At 49.5% G+C, this 17,367-nt stretch overlaps 1 protein-coding gene across 1 annotated transcript in view; it reads left to right on the top strand.

Moving 5' to 3' along the window:
- COP1 (COP1 E3 ubiquitin ligase) overlaps positions 1-17,367 on the top strand; it is a 130,467-nt gene that overhangs the window by 43,735 nt on the left and 69,365 nt on the right. Inside the window, exon 12 of the mRNA XM_069981703.1 lies at positions 8,401-8,544. Within this exon, the coding sequence (XP_069837804.1) occupies positions 8,401-8,544 (144 nt within the window). The remainder of the gene's footprint in view (positions 1-8,400; positions 8,545-17,367) is intronic.

The raw sequence follows: 17,367 nt of genomic DNA, 5'->3' as shown, positions 1-17,367 counted from the left end.
CAGCCGCAGCAACGCCGCCACAACACGGCACCAGCCGCAGCAACGCCGCCACAACACGGCACCAGCCGCAGCAACGCCGCCACAACACGGCACCAGCCGCAGCAACGCCGCCACAACACGGCACCAGCCGCAGCAACGCCGCCACAACACGGCACCAGCCGCAGCAACGCCGCCACAACACGGCACCAGCCGCAGCAACGCCGCCACAACACGGCACCAGCCGCAGCAACGCCGCCACAACAAAGCAGGAGCAGCAGCAACGCAGCCGCAACAAGCTGCAGCAACATCGCCCCAACACAGCACCAGCTGCAGCAACTCTGCCACAACCTAGTCCTTTATAACCGGGGCTCCTAGGAGCGGCTGCACTTACAGGACGGAGTTCTGGCAGATTCATGGGCCTTGCAGTGTTGTAGTCTGTCGCTCTGTTGGCCCCGTATAATATAAGCATTTTATAGGATATCGGACACAGATGCAGAGTATTGACGTCCGGTATAAGCAGTCGTCTTCTTACAAGGTGAAGATCTCTCAAGACTTCATGGCCGCAGCCGTCACCCAGTGATGGCCCAGGATGACCTCAACTAAGAAAGATGCTCTTAGCGGCGCTTGGAGATCTTATTGTATCTTTATGAAGCTTTTCTCTTTACTGCTGTGAGTTTTTTGTTTTTTTTATGTAACGGGCAGTGTTATTGTCCGGCGTGTTACAGGAGCGTCTGCCCCGTCCGTCACTGCGGCTACAAAGCTGCTGATTCACCCAACACTCTGTATATTCCCCTGCTGGAATTAGTGCTGAGGCTGCTGTAATCACAGGGCCTGCGAGCGCATACACACACACACACACACACACACACACACACACACACACACACACACATACATACATACATACATACAGGACATACATACATACATACATACATACAGGACATACATACGTACATACATACAGGGCCTACACACACACATACATACATACATACATACATACATACATACATACATACAGGACATACATACGTACATACATACAGGGCCTACACACACACACACACACACACATACATACATACATACATACATACATACATACATACAGGACATACATACAGTGAGTCCAAGAAGTATTTGATCCCTTGCTGATTTTCTTTGTTTGCCCACTAATAAAGACACTATCCTTCAGCACTGGTAGATATATTCTAACATGGAGAGACAGAATATCAAGAAAAAAATCCAGAATATAATTTTAAAGAATATATTTTAATTAATTTGTATTTCAATGAGGAAAATAAGTATTTGATCCCTCTTGCCAAACACACTCAATACTTAGTGGCAAAGCCTTTGTTTGCAAGCACAGCGGTGAGAGGTTTGTTGTAGTTAACCACAAGTTTAGCGCACACACCAGGGGGAATTTTGGCCCACTCTTCTTTGCAGATTCTCTCTAAATCATGAAGGTTGGTGGGCTGTCGCTTGGCAACTCTGACCTTCAGCTCCCTCCATAGATTTTCGATCGGATTGAGGTCTGGCGACTGGCTGGGCCACTCCATGACCTTAATGTGATTTTTCTTGAGCCAATCCTTTGTTGCCTTTGCTGTATGTTTAGGGTCGTTATCATGTTGGAAGACCCAACCACGGCCCATTTTCAGAACCCTGGCAGAGGGGAGGAGGTTGTCCCTCAGGATTGTGCGGTACATGGCTCCATCCATCTTCCCAGTGATGCGGTGAAGTAGCCCTGTACCCTTGGCAGAGAAACCCCCCCAAAACATTATGCTTCCACCTCCATGCTTGACGGTGGGCACAGTGTTCTTGGGGTCATAGGCAGCATTTTTCTTCCTCCACACATGGCGGGTGGAGTTGAGGCCAAAAAGTTCAATTTTGGTCTCATCTGACCGCAAAACCTTCTCCCAATAACTTGGTTCATCTTTCAAATGATCATTGGCATACTTGAGGCGCGCCTCCACATCTGCTCTCTTCAGCAGGGGTACCTTCTCTCCACATGTGCTCTCTTCAGCAGGGGTACCTTCTCTCCACATGTGCTCTCTTCAGCAGGGGCACCTTCTCTCCACATGTGCTCTCTTCAGCAGGGGCACCTTTCGGGCACTGCAGGATGTGAATCCATTGTTGTGCAAAGTGTTGCCAATTGTTTCCTTGCAAACTGTGGTCCCAGCTGCCTTCAGGTCATTTGCTAACTCCTGCCGAGTGGTTGCAGGACGATTTCTGACTGTTCTCAGCATCATTGCCACCCCACGAGGCGAAATCTTCTTTGGAGCACCGGGCCGAGGTCTGTTGATTGTCATGTCATACTCTTTAAACTTTCTGATAATTGCACCAATAGTTGTTACTTTCACATCCAACACCTTACTAATCTTTTTGTAGCCCATTCCAGCTTTGTGAAGGTCAACAATTCTGACTCTGAGGTCCTGTGACAGCTCTTTGGTTTTACCCATGTTGGAGACTTGAAATCTGTGTGATCTGTCTGATTCTGTGGACAGTTGTTTTTCACACAAGTGATTAGTGAGAACAGGCGGCTTCAGGTCAGGTAACAAGTTGATTGGGAGTGTCTAACTGGTCTGTAAAAGCCAGAACTGCTAATGAATACTAAGGGATCAAATACTTATTTCACTCCATGAAATACAAATCAATTAATATATATTCCTTAGATTTATTTTCTGGATTTTCTTTTTAATATTCTGTCTCTCCATGTAAGAATACATCTACCATTAAAAGTATAGAATGATCATGTCTTTATTAGTGGGCAAACAAAGAAAATCAGCAAGGGATCAAATACTTCTTGGACTCACTGTACGTACATACATACAGGGCCTACACACACACACACACACATACATACATACATACATACATACATACATACAGGACATACATACGTACATACATACAGGGCCTACACACACACACACATACATACATACATACAGGACATACATACGTACATACATACAGGGCCTACACACACACACACACACATACATACATACATACATACAGGACATACATACGTACATACATACAGGGCCTACACACACACACACACACACATACATACATACATACAGGACATACAGGACATACATACATACAGGGCCTACACACGCACGCATTCATACAGGGCCTACACACGCAGGCACACACTTACAGGGCCTACACGCTCACGTTCACACACACGGCCTTCCCAGACTTGCAAACACCCTCCCATCTCCTTCCTGTGAGGAGGGGGTTTTAGTCTGTGTTTAGTGTCTTATTAGCGATGGTCTGAGCCCGAGCACAGGCAGTCATCACTAGATGCGGGAAGGTAGACTGCTAGAGCCAAGACTTTAGAGCGTTGTGTTTTTTTGGGGTGGGGGATGAGGTTAGGAATAGTTTTGGTTCCATGCAGTATGGGATATGTTAGGAATCCTATGGATGGATGGAAGATGTTATACACTATAGTGACGCCCGTCTTGCCTCCCTCAGTAACTAGAGGCTGCTCGGCCCACCACCAGTGTAAACCTGCAAAACAAAACACAGGACTTGGTTCATTTAGAATTTAAAGTCCTGAGTTGCGTCAGTCCCTTCCCCTATTGGGGTCACAATCTGAACATCGCTGTGGAATACGGTGGTGCTATAGGAAGAATAACTATGACTTATCCTTGCTGCTTCTTATATTGGCCAGCAGGTGGTGCTATAAACCCTATAAATAGGTAGAGACTCATAACTACAACCCTAAGGCCTCATACGTTGTGGACTATTTTATGCCAAGTGCTGGTCAGAGCTGTACGGAGCTGTGGTGCTGGTGCAGTATGAGACTGTGGGGGTGGTGCAGTGTTACTCTATGCGATCAGTACGGTGTCACTCTGGGATCGGTGCCGTGTCGCTCTGTGTGGCCGACGCAGTGTTGCTCTATGGGATTGGTACAATGCCACACTATGGGGCTGGCGCTCAATGGGCAGGTCTAGTATTAAAGGGGTACTCCAAGCAAACGGAAATAAAATCATGGAGGGCAGGGGGTGTTGGGAACATACTCAAGGCGTACTGCCTGTCCCTGTGCCGCCGCCCCGCACCATCGCTCAGGCACCCCCAGGCCTCCTGTATCTCCCTGTGACGTCACCACTGTGGGATTCTATAGCCTCTGCTGTGTGAATGAGCCCCAGTAGTGTTTGTGCCGTCCAGGATGACATCACACCATATGGCAGAAGCAGCGCTCACGTTTTAGCCCCAACCTGAAGCCTTGGATGAGATATCATGTGACTCTCAGTATCTTGCTCATTGATAGTGTTATCTAGATGTTGTAGTGTAACCCAGTATATAAGGAGTTACCTGCTGAGAAGCCCTCCCCCCGACCTGTGTTGCTCCCCCACAGGAAGATAGTTGGGGCAGTGCTCCGCATTACTCTATAGAGCTCTTTGTTATATAGCAGGGCTGATATACTGCGCTCTCTGCATTGATCGCATTATACTCTTACCTACAGTTATAGACAAACACAATCTCCCTGAACTCATCCAGAGTAAACCTTCACAGTGCAGGGAGAAAACAGAAGACTTATTAACCTGTAGATCCCCATTTAGCAGCGATCCCTCTGCCAGGTCTTTACTGTAGATGAGGCGGACATTGTGGACTATTCTTCCATACAGTCTTCATGCCGTGTATCTCGATAAGGTTAGAGGGAATCTGTGGTATGGTTTGCTGTACTGAGCACGATACGTCTCATATATGCAGATGTTACGTGTCCACAGGGCAAGAGTAGTGCAAATGCCCCTCAGGCCTTGGCCAGGGATGGGGAACCTGCCGCCCTCCAGCTGTTACAAGACTACAACCCCCATCATACCTGGACAACCGAAGCTTTAGCTGGAGAGCTGAAGCTTCCCCGGCCTAGGCTAAATGCTAGGTCAGGCATACAGAGTCCTTGGCCCTCCAGCTGTTGTAAAAGTACCATACCCATCATTCCTGGGAGGCTTGAGCCGTGGCTGTTCAGACATGATGAGAATTGTAGTTTTGTAACAGCACAACTGCCAAGGCTAGAGCTGGGCATGCATGTTGGGAGTTGTTGTTTTGCAGTATCTCCTGTCCAGGTTGATGCCCCGCTGACGTGATGCCGCGCTGACCTGACCCTGCTGCCATCCAGTCACCGACTCTTCTCCGATCGGCAGAGTTGTTGTAGTCGCCCATCAGGTGTAAATGGCCTCTTGTCCCGTGAGACGTGCGGAGTTCTTCCTCCTCATTATCAATGCTGGGATAATCGTTTGCCAGGACCGGGTCAGGCCACGTATGGAGAGAATAAATCATTTAGAGGCGGCTAGAAGCTTCCTTTAAATCTTCCGACCAGTATCCTAAGAGGACGGATCATCTATACATAAATCCGGGTGTGAGCGACCGCACAAAGGGAATGCATGAATAGGTTTATCAGAGCCAGAGGTCAGCCGAGTCTATCGGAATTCTCCCGGGCCCTATAGAGGTGCCGTATGGGCTAATAAATAATGTAATATTCCGGGGAGGAGGGGAAGGTCTCCCCCAGGAGCGGGGAAACAAAGTCTGTGTGAAGACTGCAGAGCATTGCACCAAGATAGAGGAGTGTGAGGCAATTCTTCTGGCTATAGGGCCGTATGGCTTCTAGTGAGATCGGTCCAGCGAGCGCCGCAGAAACCGCGCCCTGCATCGGGGCTTGTTCACACATGTCGCAGTCACTGGCTCTTATCTACAGTCCACGTGAGAGCAAGGTTTCATTTGGCGGAGAGATATAATTGGTTCTTCTGGTATTTCTGCCTATTTTTGTGCAACATTGTTTCCAACCTTGTCCTGATGTGTTTGGTTTCAAAAACCAATGTATGACCCGTTTTTGGCTGATGGCTTTCCTGCTGCCGGGGTCATTGGGGCGGTCAGCTGATGGCTTCCCTGCTGTCGAGTGCCATTGGGGCGGCCAACTGATGGCTTTCCTGCTGCCGAGTGCCATTGGGGCGGTCAGTTGATGGCTTTCCTGCTGTCGAGTGCCATTGGGGCGGTCAGTTGATGGCTTTCCTGCTGTCGAGTGCCATTGGGGCGGTCAGCTGATGGCTTTCCTGCTGTCGAGTGCCATTGGGGCGGTCAGCTGATGGCTTTCCTGCTGCCGGGTGTCATTGGGGCGGTCACTGGGGGCTTTTCTCAGCTCTTCCCACCTTGGTCGGCCTCTTACTGTTTGAGCGTAGAGCGAGATCCGTTAGTCAGGTGCGGAGGACCCCCCCATGTCTCATGGTCCCGGTGATATAAAGATGGTGGCAGGAGCCCTTTAAGTGCCGTAGACTTTCCGTTGAGCTGCAGAGCGTGCCTGACCCATGATCAGACGCCTGGAGCCGCTGATTCTTGGCCGTCAGTCAGGTGGTCGAGCCAAGCCCTTTGGGCCTCATTCACTGATGAGTAGTTTTCCGACGACGGACAGATCGGTCGGGAGGTTTCTCTGTGCGTTATCAGTAAATGTCACTGGCGCTATATAAACCTAATATACGCTGTATACCTCAGCGTATATACCTGTAGGCCTCTGCAATCATACCGCATAATGACGTTCTCTCTGCATTACGATCCGGAAGCTTTATCCACGGCAGCCCCATTAGTCGCCAACTGGCGGTCGTCTCTCCCTTCACCGCGGTAACTTTCAGCCTCATCACCCTGCTAGGACACGGCGGAGAGGGAAGAATTGTGCGCTACCCCCAGCGCTCTACCAGCCAGACATGTTGTCTTAGGAGGGATTGGCGTTGCTGTTAGTGCGTCCGGTCCTCCCCTCCCTCCATCATTGTCCATATTCACACCCTGAGCTGTTAGTGCATCCGGTCCTCCCCTCCCTCCATCATTGTCCATATTCACACCCTGAGCTGTTAGTGCATCCGGTCCTCCCCTCCCTCCATCATTGTCCATATTCACACCCTTAGCTGTTAGTGCATCCGGTCCTCCCCTCCCTCCTTCATTGTCAGTATTCACACCCTAAGCTGTTAGTACGTTTGGTCCTCCCCTCCCTCCATCATTGTCCATATTCACACCCTGAGCTGTTAGTATGTCCGGTCCTCCCCTCCCTCCATCATTGTCCGTATTCACACCCTGAGCCTCCTGTAAATCAGCCGCGCTGCAGTCATGTGTCATGGGAAGCTAATGGAGCGTTGTGGCCGGAACGCTCGAGGAGGGAAAATGTTACATAAAGACTGCGGAAGATGGTGGACAGACTATTATGTTGTGTATCACTGACCTTCAGGGACTGTCAGCGCCAAGGATGGGACAGTCTCAGAGCCCATAGTATACGGCCAGGGACCCCACAGTCTATGTATAGTATACAGCCGGGGACCGCACAGTCTATATATAGTATACAGCCGGGGACCGCACAGTCTGTGTATAGTATACAGCCAGGGACCGCACAGGCTATGTATAGTATACAGCCAGGGACCGCACAGGCTATGTATAGTATACAGCCGGGGACCGCACAGTCTATATATAGTATACAGCCGGGGACCGCACAGTCTATATATAGTATACAGCCGGGGACCGCACAGTCTATATATAGTATACAGCCGGGGACCGCACAGTCTATATATAGTATACAGCCGGGGACCGCACAGTCTATATATAGTATACAGCCAGGGACCGCACAGTCTATATATAGTATACAGCCGGGGACCGCACAGTCTATATATAGTATACAGCCGGGGACCGCACAGTCTGTGTATAGTATACAGCCAGGGACCGCACAGGCTATGTATAGTATACAGCCAGGGTCCGCACAGTCTTCACTACAAGATGCTTACAATGTAATGACTTTTGTATTTTTTTTTTTCTTGATATTTTTGGATATTTATCTGTATTTGGGTTTTCTGATGCGCACGCAGAGTGATGGGCGTGGCATGGCGGTTACTGTGCGCGCGCGGGCAGGTGGCGGCAGCGGTTTCCATGAGACCTATATGTGGGCGGTCATAGTAATAGTAATTGTTAATGACACGTTAGGGAACTGGCTACCTTACAGGATTATCATTATATACCAGAACAGATGGCAGTGATATATACAGGCGCAGATACAGGACCGCATGGAGGGTGAATGGTGGTGAAATGTGGTATTACATGGAAAGGAGAAGTCCGGCCATTTTTAAAATCTGTCAGGGGCAGAGCGGAATTTAATCAGGAGTTTTAACTTACCTCTCCCCTATCGCCTCGGGACTTCTGATCAAGTTACCCCCTGCCGGCTGCCAGGTTATAGAAATGTCTGGACTCCGCCCTGGCTCTGAGGGGTTTGCTGAGCAGAGACCCCCGTACGCCTTGGATTGACCCTAATAAGGTAAAAAAAAAAACGGAGGTAAAATCTTAGTGAGACGAGACATTATGTGACTGATCCCCATGATGGTGTAAGCAGCCCCCCTGGTAATATTGTCTTCTCACCCCTGTATATTGTCCCCACAGCATTGAGTTTGACAGAGACTGTGACTACTTTGCCATTGCTGGAGTGACCAAGAAGATCAAGGTGTACGAGTACGGCACGGTCATCCAGGACGCCGTGGACATCCACTACCCTGAGAATGAAATGACCTGTAATTCTAAGATCAGGTAAGCAGGCGTTCCTTCCATAAGGCATCCGATAATCCGGACAGCCTGTGTTGTCAGTCATTAGGACTCCTGGCGTATCTTAAAGGGAAGGTGTCACCTACATGTTCTTTTACCTATTAGAGTCAGATATAAAACTTCTTCTTTTTATTCTATTCTGTTTCTATTTTCTGACACTCATTTTTATTTATTTCCCTTTTTCTACATTGTTAATGGGGGCAGCCATATTGCCTGGGCTGTTCTTAACAGCATTTAGTGACCTGCTTTACAGCCAGGCTCATGAACAATAGATGACTTGGAAAAAAATAGATGACAATAGACAGACTCTGTCCCCTTGAGATGAATGTGAGACATTACTGAGCGCGCTCTCTTTACTGCAGCCTCCTCTTATCACCACAGACACTTACCACCACTGCTGCAAAACTACAACTCCCATCATGCCCTGTCAGCTGAGAGGGCAGAAGGCACAGCACTTGGTTAGTACCGCACCCCCTTCTAATCTCACCCTGCACAGTGCTGCCCCCTGGTCACCTGGCTGGACAGGGAACTGTGGCCGACATCATTCACCAGACTAGCACTGTGCGCTGTGTTCTCAGGATCGGTGGGGATCATATATAAATAATTTGATATCCAGCTCCATCACCTGTTATGTGACAGAAGAGGCTGTGCCATGCGGAGTGTGATCTATGTAGTAGATGGTAGCGTCCTCCCGGAGCTCTGTGTCTGGCGTCCTCCCGGAGCTCTGTGCCTGGCGTCCTCCCGGAGCTCTGTGTCTGGCGTCCTCCCGGAGCTCTGTGTCTGGCGTCCTCCCGGAGCTCTGTGTCTGGCGTCCTCCCGGAGCTCTGTGTCTGGCGTCCTCCCGGAGCTCTGTGCCTGGCGTCCTCCCGGAGCTCTGTGTCTGGCGTCCTCCCGGAGCTCTGTGTCTGGCGTCCTCCCGGAGCTCTGTGTCTGGCGTCCTCCCGGAGCTCTGTGTCTGGCGTCCTCCCGGAGCTCTGTGTCTGGCGTCCTCCCGGAGCTCTGTGTCTGGCGTCCTCCCGGAGCTCTGTGCCTGGCGTCCTCCGGCGGCCCTGTGCCTGGCGTCCTCCCGGAGCTCTGTGCCTGGCGTCCTCCCGGAGCTCTGTGCCTGGCGTCCTCCCGGAGCTCTGTGCCTGGCGTCCTCCGGTGGCCCTGTGCCTGGCGTCCTCCGGCGGCCCTGCTCCCGTAAGCTGCAGGCCGCCAGCTGTGTCCCCCCCGCCCCGACAGCCGTCTCTGTAGTTGGAGCAGCTGGATTGGCCGTTCTCCTCACCTGCTTCCGGAACACATTTGTCCCCTGTCTCTTTCCAATCTCTTACTCACAGCCAGATCCCCGGGGAAATACACTTCCTTCTCATTTTATGTGGCAATCACCAGAGCACAGAGGCGTACGGTGTGACATGGAGCAGCATGGGGGGGGGGGAGTCTTACAGGAATTTGCTGTATAGTCCCGGCTAAATATCTGCTAAAACCTGAAGATTTACCTCCCGGTTTAGAAAAAACACATACAGTGCTACCTCTGTCCTCCGGCTGTGTGTGGTATTACAATACAGATCCATTCACATAACGGAACTGAGCTGCAACAGCACTTCCAACCTGAGGACAGGAGAGGCGCTGCTTCTGGAAGAAAGCCACAATGTTGTCCTACACCCGGAGAGCCCCTTTAATAGTTTATTTTGTTTTAACCCTCCCAGTGGGGGGGTTGTTGTCCATGTGATGCTCTGCAGATGCATTCTGGGATTGATAGCGGATGTAGTTTGCTATCTGAAAATCAAGATGTCTGCGGATCAGAGGTCACAGTAATGAAATGTGTGGATACAGCAGAGCTGGCATGAAACAGATGGCACAGCAGGAGTAGCGGTGGCAGAGTGCAGTGTATGGGCAAAACACTCCTCCTCCTCAGCTCCATAGACAATAGTCACTGCCGTGTCCGGGCCCCCTTCTTGTGATCACAGGGGTCCCCTGCAGTTGGGCTCAGTGATCTGACACTATATCTTGGGGAGGGGATAACTTAACTTGGAAAACCTTTTAAAGGGGTCATCTCATTAGAGACTTCTCCGTTTAGACTGCAGACTCCAAGGCAATCAGCTGATCCCTCCACGTCCCATGCCCAGCTTAGACTGATGAGAAAAGCGCCAGCAGGCATCTCCCCCAAAGTAGCTGCCTCAGGGGGATTGGAGTATTACATGGTGACCATTCACATACATGGCTGCCTCAGGGGGATTGCAGTATTACATTGTGACCATTCACATACATGGCTGCCTCAGTGGGATTGGAGTATTACATGGTGACCATTCTTATACATGGCTGCCTCAGGGGGATTGCAGTATTACATGGAGTATTACCATTCACATACATGGCTGCCTCAGGGGGATTGGAGTATTACATGGTGACCATTTACATACATGGCTGCCTCAAGGGGATTGGAGTTTTACATGGTGACCATTCACATACATGGCTGCCTCAGGGGGATTGCAGTATTACATGGTGACCATTCACATACATGGCTGCCTCAGGGGGATTGGAGTATTACATGGTGACCATTCACATACATGGCTGCCTCAGGGGGATTGCAGTATTACATGGTGACCATTCTTATACATGGCTGCCTCAGGGGGATTGCAGTATTACATGGTGACCATTCACATACATGGCTGCCTCAGGGGGATTGGAGTATTACATGGAGTATTACCATTCACATACATGGCTGCCTCAGGGGGATTGCAGTATTACATGGTGACCATTCACATACATGGCTGCCTCAGGGGGATTGCAGTATTACATGGTGACCATTCACATACATGGCTGCCTCAGGGGGATTGCAGTATTACATGGTGACCATTCACATACATGGCTGCCTCAGGGGGATTGCAGTATTACATGGTGACCATTCTTATACATGGCTGCCTCAGGGGGATTGGAGTATAACATGGAGTATTACCATTCACATACATGGCTGCCTCAGGGGGATTGGAGTATTACATGGTGACCATTCACATACATGGCTGCCTCAGGGGGATTGCAGTATTACATGGTTACCATTCTTATACATGGCTGCCTCAGGGGGATTGGAGTATAACATGGAGTATTACCATTCTTATACATGGCTGCCTCAGGGGGATTGGAGTATAACATGGAGTATTACTATTCACATACATGGCTGCCTCAGGGGGATTGGAGTATAACATGGAGTATTACCATTCACATACATGGCTGCCTCAGGGGGATTGGAGTATTACATGGAGTATTACTATTCACATACATGGCTGCCCATGTTATTCTGGCCATAGTTACTGGTACATATTGTCTGGGTTCTGGCTCTTAGAGGGGGCCCCTTAGAAGGTTGTATGCACTTAAAGGGCATATGAACAGGGGTTGTCATGACTCCTGGAACGCTGGGTGCCCTGTATTGAGGTGATTTGGCAGGTCTCCCTGTGATGGTGTTAGCAGATCTCCTGACCTTGTCTGCTGTGATCTGAGGTCGGCGTGTAGGTGTCCACTGTGACTACAGAGAGACGACCTCCATTATTCTTCTAGTTCATCAAATCCATCAGCTCCCGTGGAGACAGAACAGACGCTGCCGCCATCGCCGTATTAATGCGCTGGAAGCTGACCAACAATAGCACTGTACAAGCTAGAGAAGCGGACCTCCATGTATGATGGGGTGATGCTGGAGCCGAAACATGGTGCCACCTCCCTCCTGTGTGTGTGTGTGTGTGGGGGGGGGGGGGGGGGTGGACACAAAGGCGCGGGGTACGGACAGCATCAGATATTATACTCCTCAGGCAAAGAAGAGCAGGAGATGTGCCCATATAGTGACCCAGTGAGGAAGCATCAGCCTGTATGAGATGTTACTATATGGCGGAGCCATCAGCCTGTATGAGATGTTACTATATGGCGGCGGAGCCATCAGACTGTACGAGATGTTACTATATGGCAGAGCCATCAGCCTGTATGAGATGTTCCTATATGGCGGAGCCATCAGCCGGTATGAGATGTTACTATATGGCGGCGGAGCCATCAGCCTGTACGAGATGTTACTATATGGCGGAGCCATCAGCCTGTACGAGATGTTACTATATGGCGGAGCCATCAGCCTGTACGAGATGTTACTATATGGCGGAGCCATCAGCCTGTACGAGATGTTACTATATGGCGGCGGAGCCATCAGCCTGTATGAGATGTTACTATATGGCGGCGGAGCCATCAGCCTATATGAGATGTTACTATATGGCGGCGGAGCCATCAGCCTGTATGAGATGTTACTATATGGCGGCGGAGCCATCAGCCTGTACGAGATGTTACTATATGGCGGAGCCATCAGCCTGTATGAGATGTTACTATATGGCGGCGGAGCCATCAGCCTGTATGAGATGTTACTATATGGCGGCGGAGCCATCAGCCTGTATGAGATGTTCCTATATGGCGGCGGAGCCATCAGCCTGTATGAGATGTTACTATATGGCGGCGGAGCCATCAGCCTGTATGAGATGTTACTATATGGCGGCGGAGCCATCAGCCTATATGAGATGTTACTATATGGCGGCGGAGCCATCAGCCTATATGAGATGTTACTATATGGCGGCGGAGCCATCAGCCGGTATGAGATGTTACTATATGGCGGCGGAGCCATCAGCCTGTATGAGATGTTACTATATGGCGGAGCCATCAGCCTGTATGAGATGTTGCTATATGGCGGCGGAGCCATCGGACTGTATGAGATGTTATTACGGTCCCCGCTGCTCTGGTCACTGACTTTCTGTGATATAACCAGCACGTCTCTGCTCTCAGTATAATTATGGGTCTTGTTGTAGATGGACAAACACTGCAGTGAGGTAGTTATTCCCCCGGTCTTGCTCTCTTGTATTTTGCCGTCTGTCCCTCTTGTCATTATAATTATTGGCTGCACAGGTTTCAGCTATTTTATTGACTGGAGTTACTTTTCATCCGTCTCTCCCCTCCTTCTCCCCCCCCCCCCTTCTCCCCCCTCCTCCCCCTCCTCCAGCAATTTTTCTGAGATTTCAGTTATTTTTTTTATTAAAGTGGCGGTGAGGATGAAGCTGGTGATGGAGCGTATACCTGAGGACGGCGCTCACCTCATCCTCCTCTCATCCGCAATGTTATTCTTACCATGTAATACTGGCAGCTCCCTGGCCTATGGTGATCTGCCCTGGACCCAAGCTTGAGCCGCCCAGGAACCAGTATCGGTAATAGCGAGTGTGCTGGTGGCTTATAACCAGTGTTGATCGGACCAGTCAGGCGGTTCCGGTTCAGAAACGTTCTTCAAACCTGACGGTTTGGCATTTGATTCCCGGCAGCTGTAGAAGTTGGATGCAACCCTAGGGCTGCCAGGAAAGCATGGATGCCGCCTATTGCCTATGACCGGATCCATGTTTTACAGGACTCCTTAGGGCTTAATCCAACTGACTAATGTTCAGGTTCGGAGAACGTACCCAAACAGTTTGACAGGTCCGCCCAGCTCTACACTAACTTCTATTTAGATTCTGGACTCTTCCGTGTTTTAAATTTTTTGGGGCACTTGGATCTTTTAAGGGAATTTACTTTGAGGACAACCTGTTCATGAGAACGTCACTGATGATCTGGGCGGGTTCAGCAGTAGAAAGCCTTTGTATTTTCCTGCAGCACGTGGCTCTCACACTGCTCAGGTGATGAACCCAGAAGCATCCAGGTGCAGATGGTCCCGGACACCTTCGTAGCTCTTGTGGAGTCCGTACCTAGACAGGTCACCGCTGCGTTGGCAACACAAGGGGAACTACTCTACTCTTCTAGGGATGTCAATGCCCTGGCCGATTGGTGGAGATCAGTGGAAGTCAGTGCTGATCATGGGTGGTGGGGTCAGGGTGTCCTCTCGATAACATGAGGCCCTCACGTTATATGTAGAATACCGCCATGCTGCAGCCCCAGGGAATGGCTGAATGTAGGGCAGGACCTGCCTCGGAGGGTATGGATTATTCTGGAATTGGGTGATGTCTCTGTGGGGACTGTCTCGCTGGGTGTGGTGTAAGCGGCTTATTACACCTCGTATTACACCGTACATCCGTAGAGCCGCTATAGTCTCTGTCAGTGAAGCTGAACCGCCGCTCCACAGAATTTTACTATAAATTAAAAAGTTTGTCCTGCTTAGATTTCCACAAAAGAACCTTTTTATTTTCCTACAAATCTCCCTTTATGTCTTGTGTTCCGGGCGGCGGGAGTGTGCGCCATTCAGCTGGGTGCCTCTCACTCAACAAAAGAATGGAGGATGGATGTGTGGAAGCGTGTACACAATGCCGCCATGACAACTCATCTGTCTCTCTCAGAAAGTGCGATGGGGAACGTTCCTGTCACAGTGGCGGCTTCCGTGACTTTGTACTTGGCCGGTTATAAAGCACTGGCTGGAGTGAGACAGCCGCCTGCTTCATGGCTCCAGATTTCTGACTTTCCAAGATGTTGGGCCACGTATGTCGGGTCGTCGGTGGCGCTGAATCATAGTGCGGCCGTCATTATTACTCATTCCAACCATTAAACTGTAATCCAGGTAGTTTCATAGGAAGCCGGTTTTGTCTCCCGGACGTTGCAGCTTCGCCTCCGGTGATGTCACTTAATTTTTCATTCTAACTCGAACATTTTGGGATCCTGTAAATCACTGGCCTTTCTTTCCTACTGAGAGCAAGGAAAGTGCTCATTGTGTAAGGCTCCATTCTTAAAGGGGTATTCCACTCAAGCATAACTTCTGACATGTTGCTGCCCATGGTGAGACTAACAATCCCTTCCATACTTGTTATTATCTATTCAGTCTCCTTCCCCCAGTTCTCAGCTGCTGCTTTCTGCTGAAGACACAAAAATCTGTGTGTGAGCTTTCCTCTGTCTCCCCCTTCCTCCCCCTCCCTTCTGAGATGGCTTATGTAAACAAGTCCTTATGTGCATCCTTGTAATGCTGGACTTGTTTACATCAGCTGTCTCAGGGGAGGGGGGAGGAGGGGGAGACAGAGAAAAAACACACAGATTTTTGTTTCTTTAGCAGAAAGCAGCAGCTTAGAACTGGGGGAAGGAGACTTAATAGATAAGAAGTATGGAAGGAGTCACAACATGGGCAGCAACATTTCAGAAGTTATGTCTAAGCAGAATACCCCTTTTAACAGCTTTTTTTTTTAAATGTCAAAAACAATCTGTTACCTGTTTAGATAAAACCATTGTAAACAAAACAGTCAGCATGACCATAAATGAGCGCAGCTGTAGCCTGATCCGCCGTAGCCTGATCCTTCGCCATTTCGGTGGCTGGAGAAGTTGGATGCAGCCTAAGGGGCCTTTTCCACGCACAGATACATCGCTTAAGCGATTGTTTAGCGAACAGAACTCTATTTATTTCTTTTAAATGGTACAAAAAACTAAATGGCTGCAAAGTCGTTAATACAATGTTTTTAATATCCTGTTAAATACTGATCCCTGCGGATGAGCGTTTACACTGACAGACTAGTGAAGGATTAAGGACGATTTTGAGGTCCGCTGAAAAGATGCGATCAACAACCCGGCCGATTTCTCGTTTGTTGCTTGGTCGTTGTCGCTTTTACACCAGAAGATTATTGTTTAAGTATAAATAATATAACAATCTATTGCCCCATAATCGGCCCGTGTTATGGGGAGTCAAGGAAAACATAGAGACGGCCTATGACCTATGGTTGTGTCCACCAGGACTCCCTATGGCGGCATCCAGCTTCTTCCGCCGCCGGTTATCATTTGCTGACCAATCGGACTCCCGCTCCGGCTGCCCTCATCTCTAATGTCCGTATATTGTGAATAGGACTGATCTGCGGTATGATGAGTCCAGGAAGCTTTGTCCTAGTATTACCCGGGGTGGATAAGATTCCTTTTACCTTTAACCCTGTGGTCCCCTCAGGCCCCCAAATATTCCTGAAGCCCTTTGTCGCTGTGAGCGGGCGGTGGGCTTCACCAGTAACCATATCCGTATGGAGCCATGTCTGGTAGTGAGGAGGCCGCAGTGCCTATCCCACCCCCACTACTCATTGAGCTGATCCATGGGGATGCCAGCAGTCTGACCCCCAACAATCTGGTATTGATGGCCATGCCTATTGGCAGACCATCAGTATTAAAGGGACAGTACATCAAACAATGACTTATTGGATAAATAATGTTTTTATGGTAAACAGATTTCTAAGGCGACTCCCACAACCTGACCCCCCAAGATCTTGCAGTTCTCATTCTCACCACTGGAGCTAAAACTAAGAGGAGGCTGCTGTAAAGTGATCTTTACAGCATTGCAGCATCATGTGACACCAGTAGATAGAGGAGACAATAGCAGCTCCCTGGGGAATGACCTCTTCACAGGTCACAGAGCGCGCTCAGTAATGTCTCACATTCATCTCAAGGGGACAGAGTCTGTCTATTGTCATCTATGTCCATGAGCCAGGTTGTAAAGTATGTCACTAAATGCTGTTAACTGCAAGATGGCCGCCCCCAGAAAAATGTACAAATGGTGAAATAAATAAAAACTACAGTCGGGAAATAGAAACAGATTCAAGTAAAAGAAGAAGTTTTAGTGTCTGACTCTGGTCAGTAACAGAACATGTAGGTGACACCGTCACTTGGTCAGTTGCGTGACACTTAGTGGGCTGTATGTAAGGAGACCCCAGGGTGGGGGGGCTGTGGCTTTCCCCCTAGCAGGTCAGTATTACCATGTCTCCCCCTCCTCTGGCCTATAATCCCCCATTAGGGATGCGTGTTCTCGCTGATTCTCTATATACAGATATCATCCACGTTACATTGGCCGGACGTGCAGCTCATCATGTAATTGAA

The sequence above is a fragment of the Dendropsophus ebraccatus genome, chromosome 8 (genome assembly GCF_027789765.1).
Source record: "Dendropsophus ebraccatus isolate aDenEbr1 chromosome 8, aDenEbr1.pat, whole genome shotgun sequence".
In the NCBI taxonomy this organism is placed as follows: domain Eukaryota; kingdom Metazoa; phylum Chordata; class Amphibia; order Anura; family Hylidae; genus Dendropsophus; species Dendropsophus ebraccatus.
This window is presented reverse-complemented; position numbering and strand designations above follow the sequence as displayed.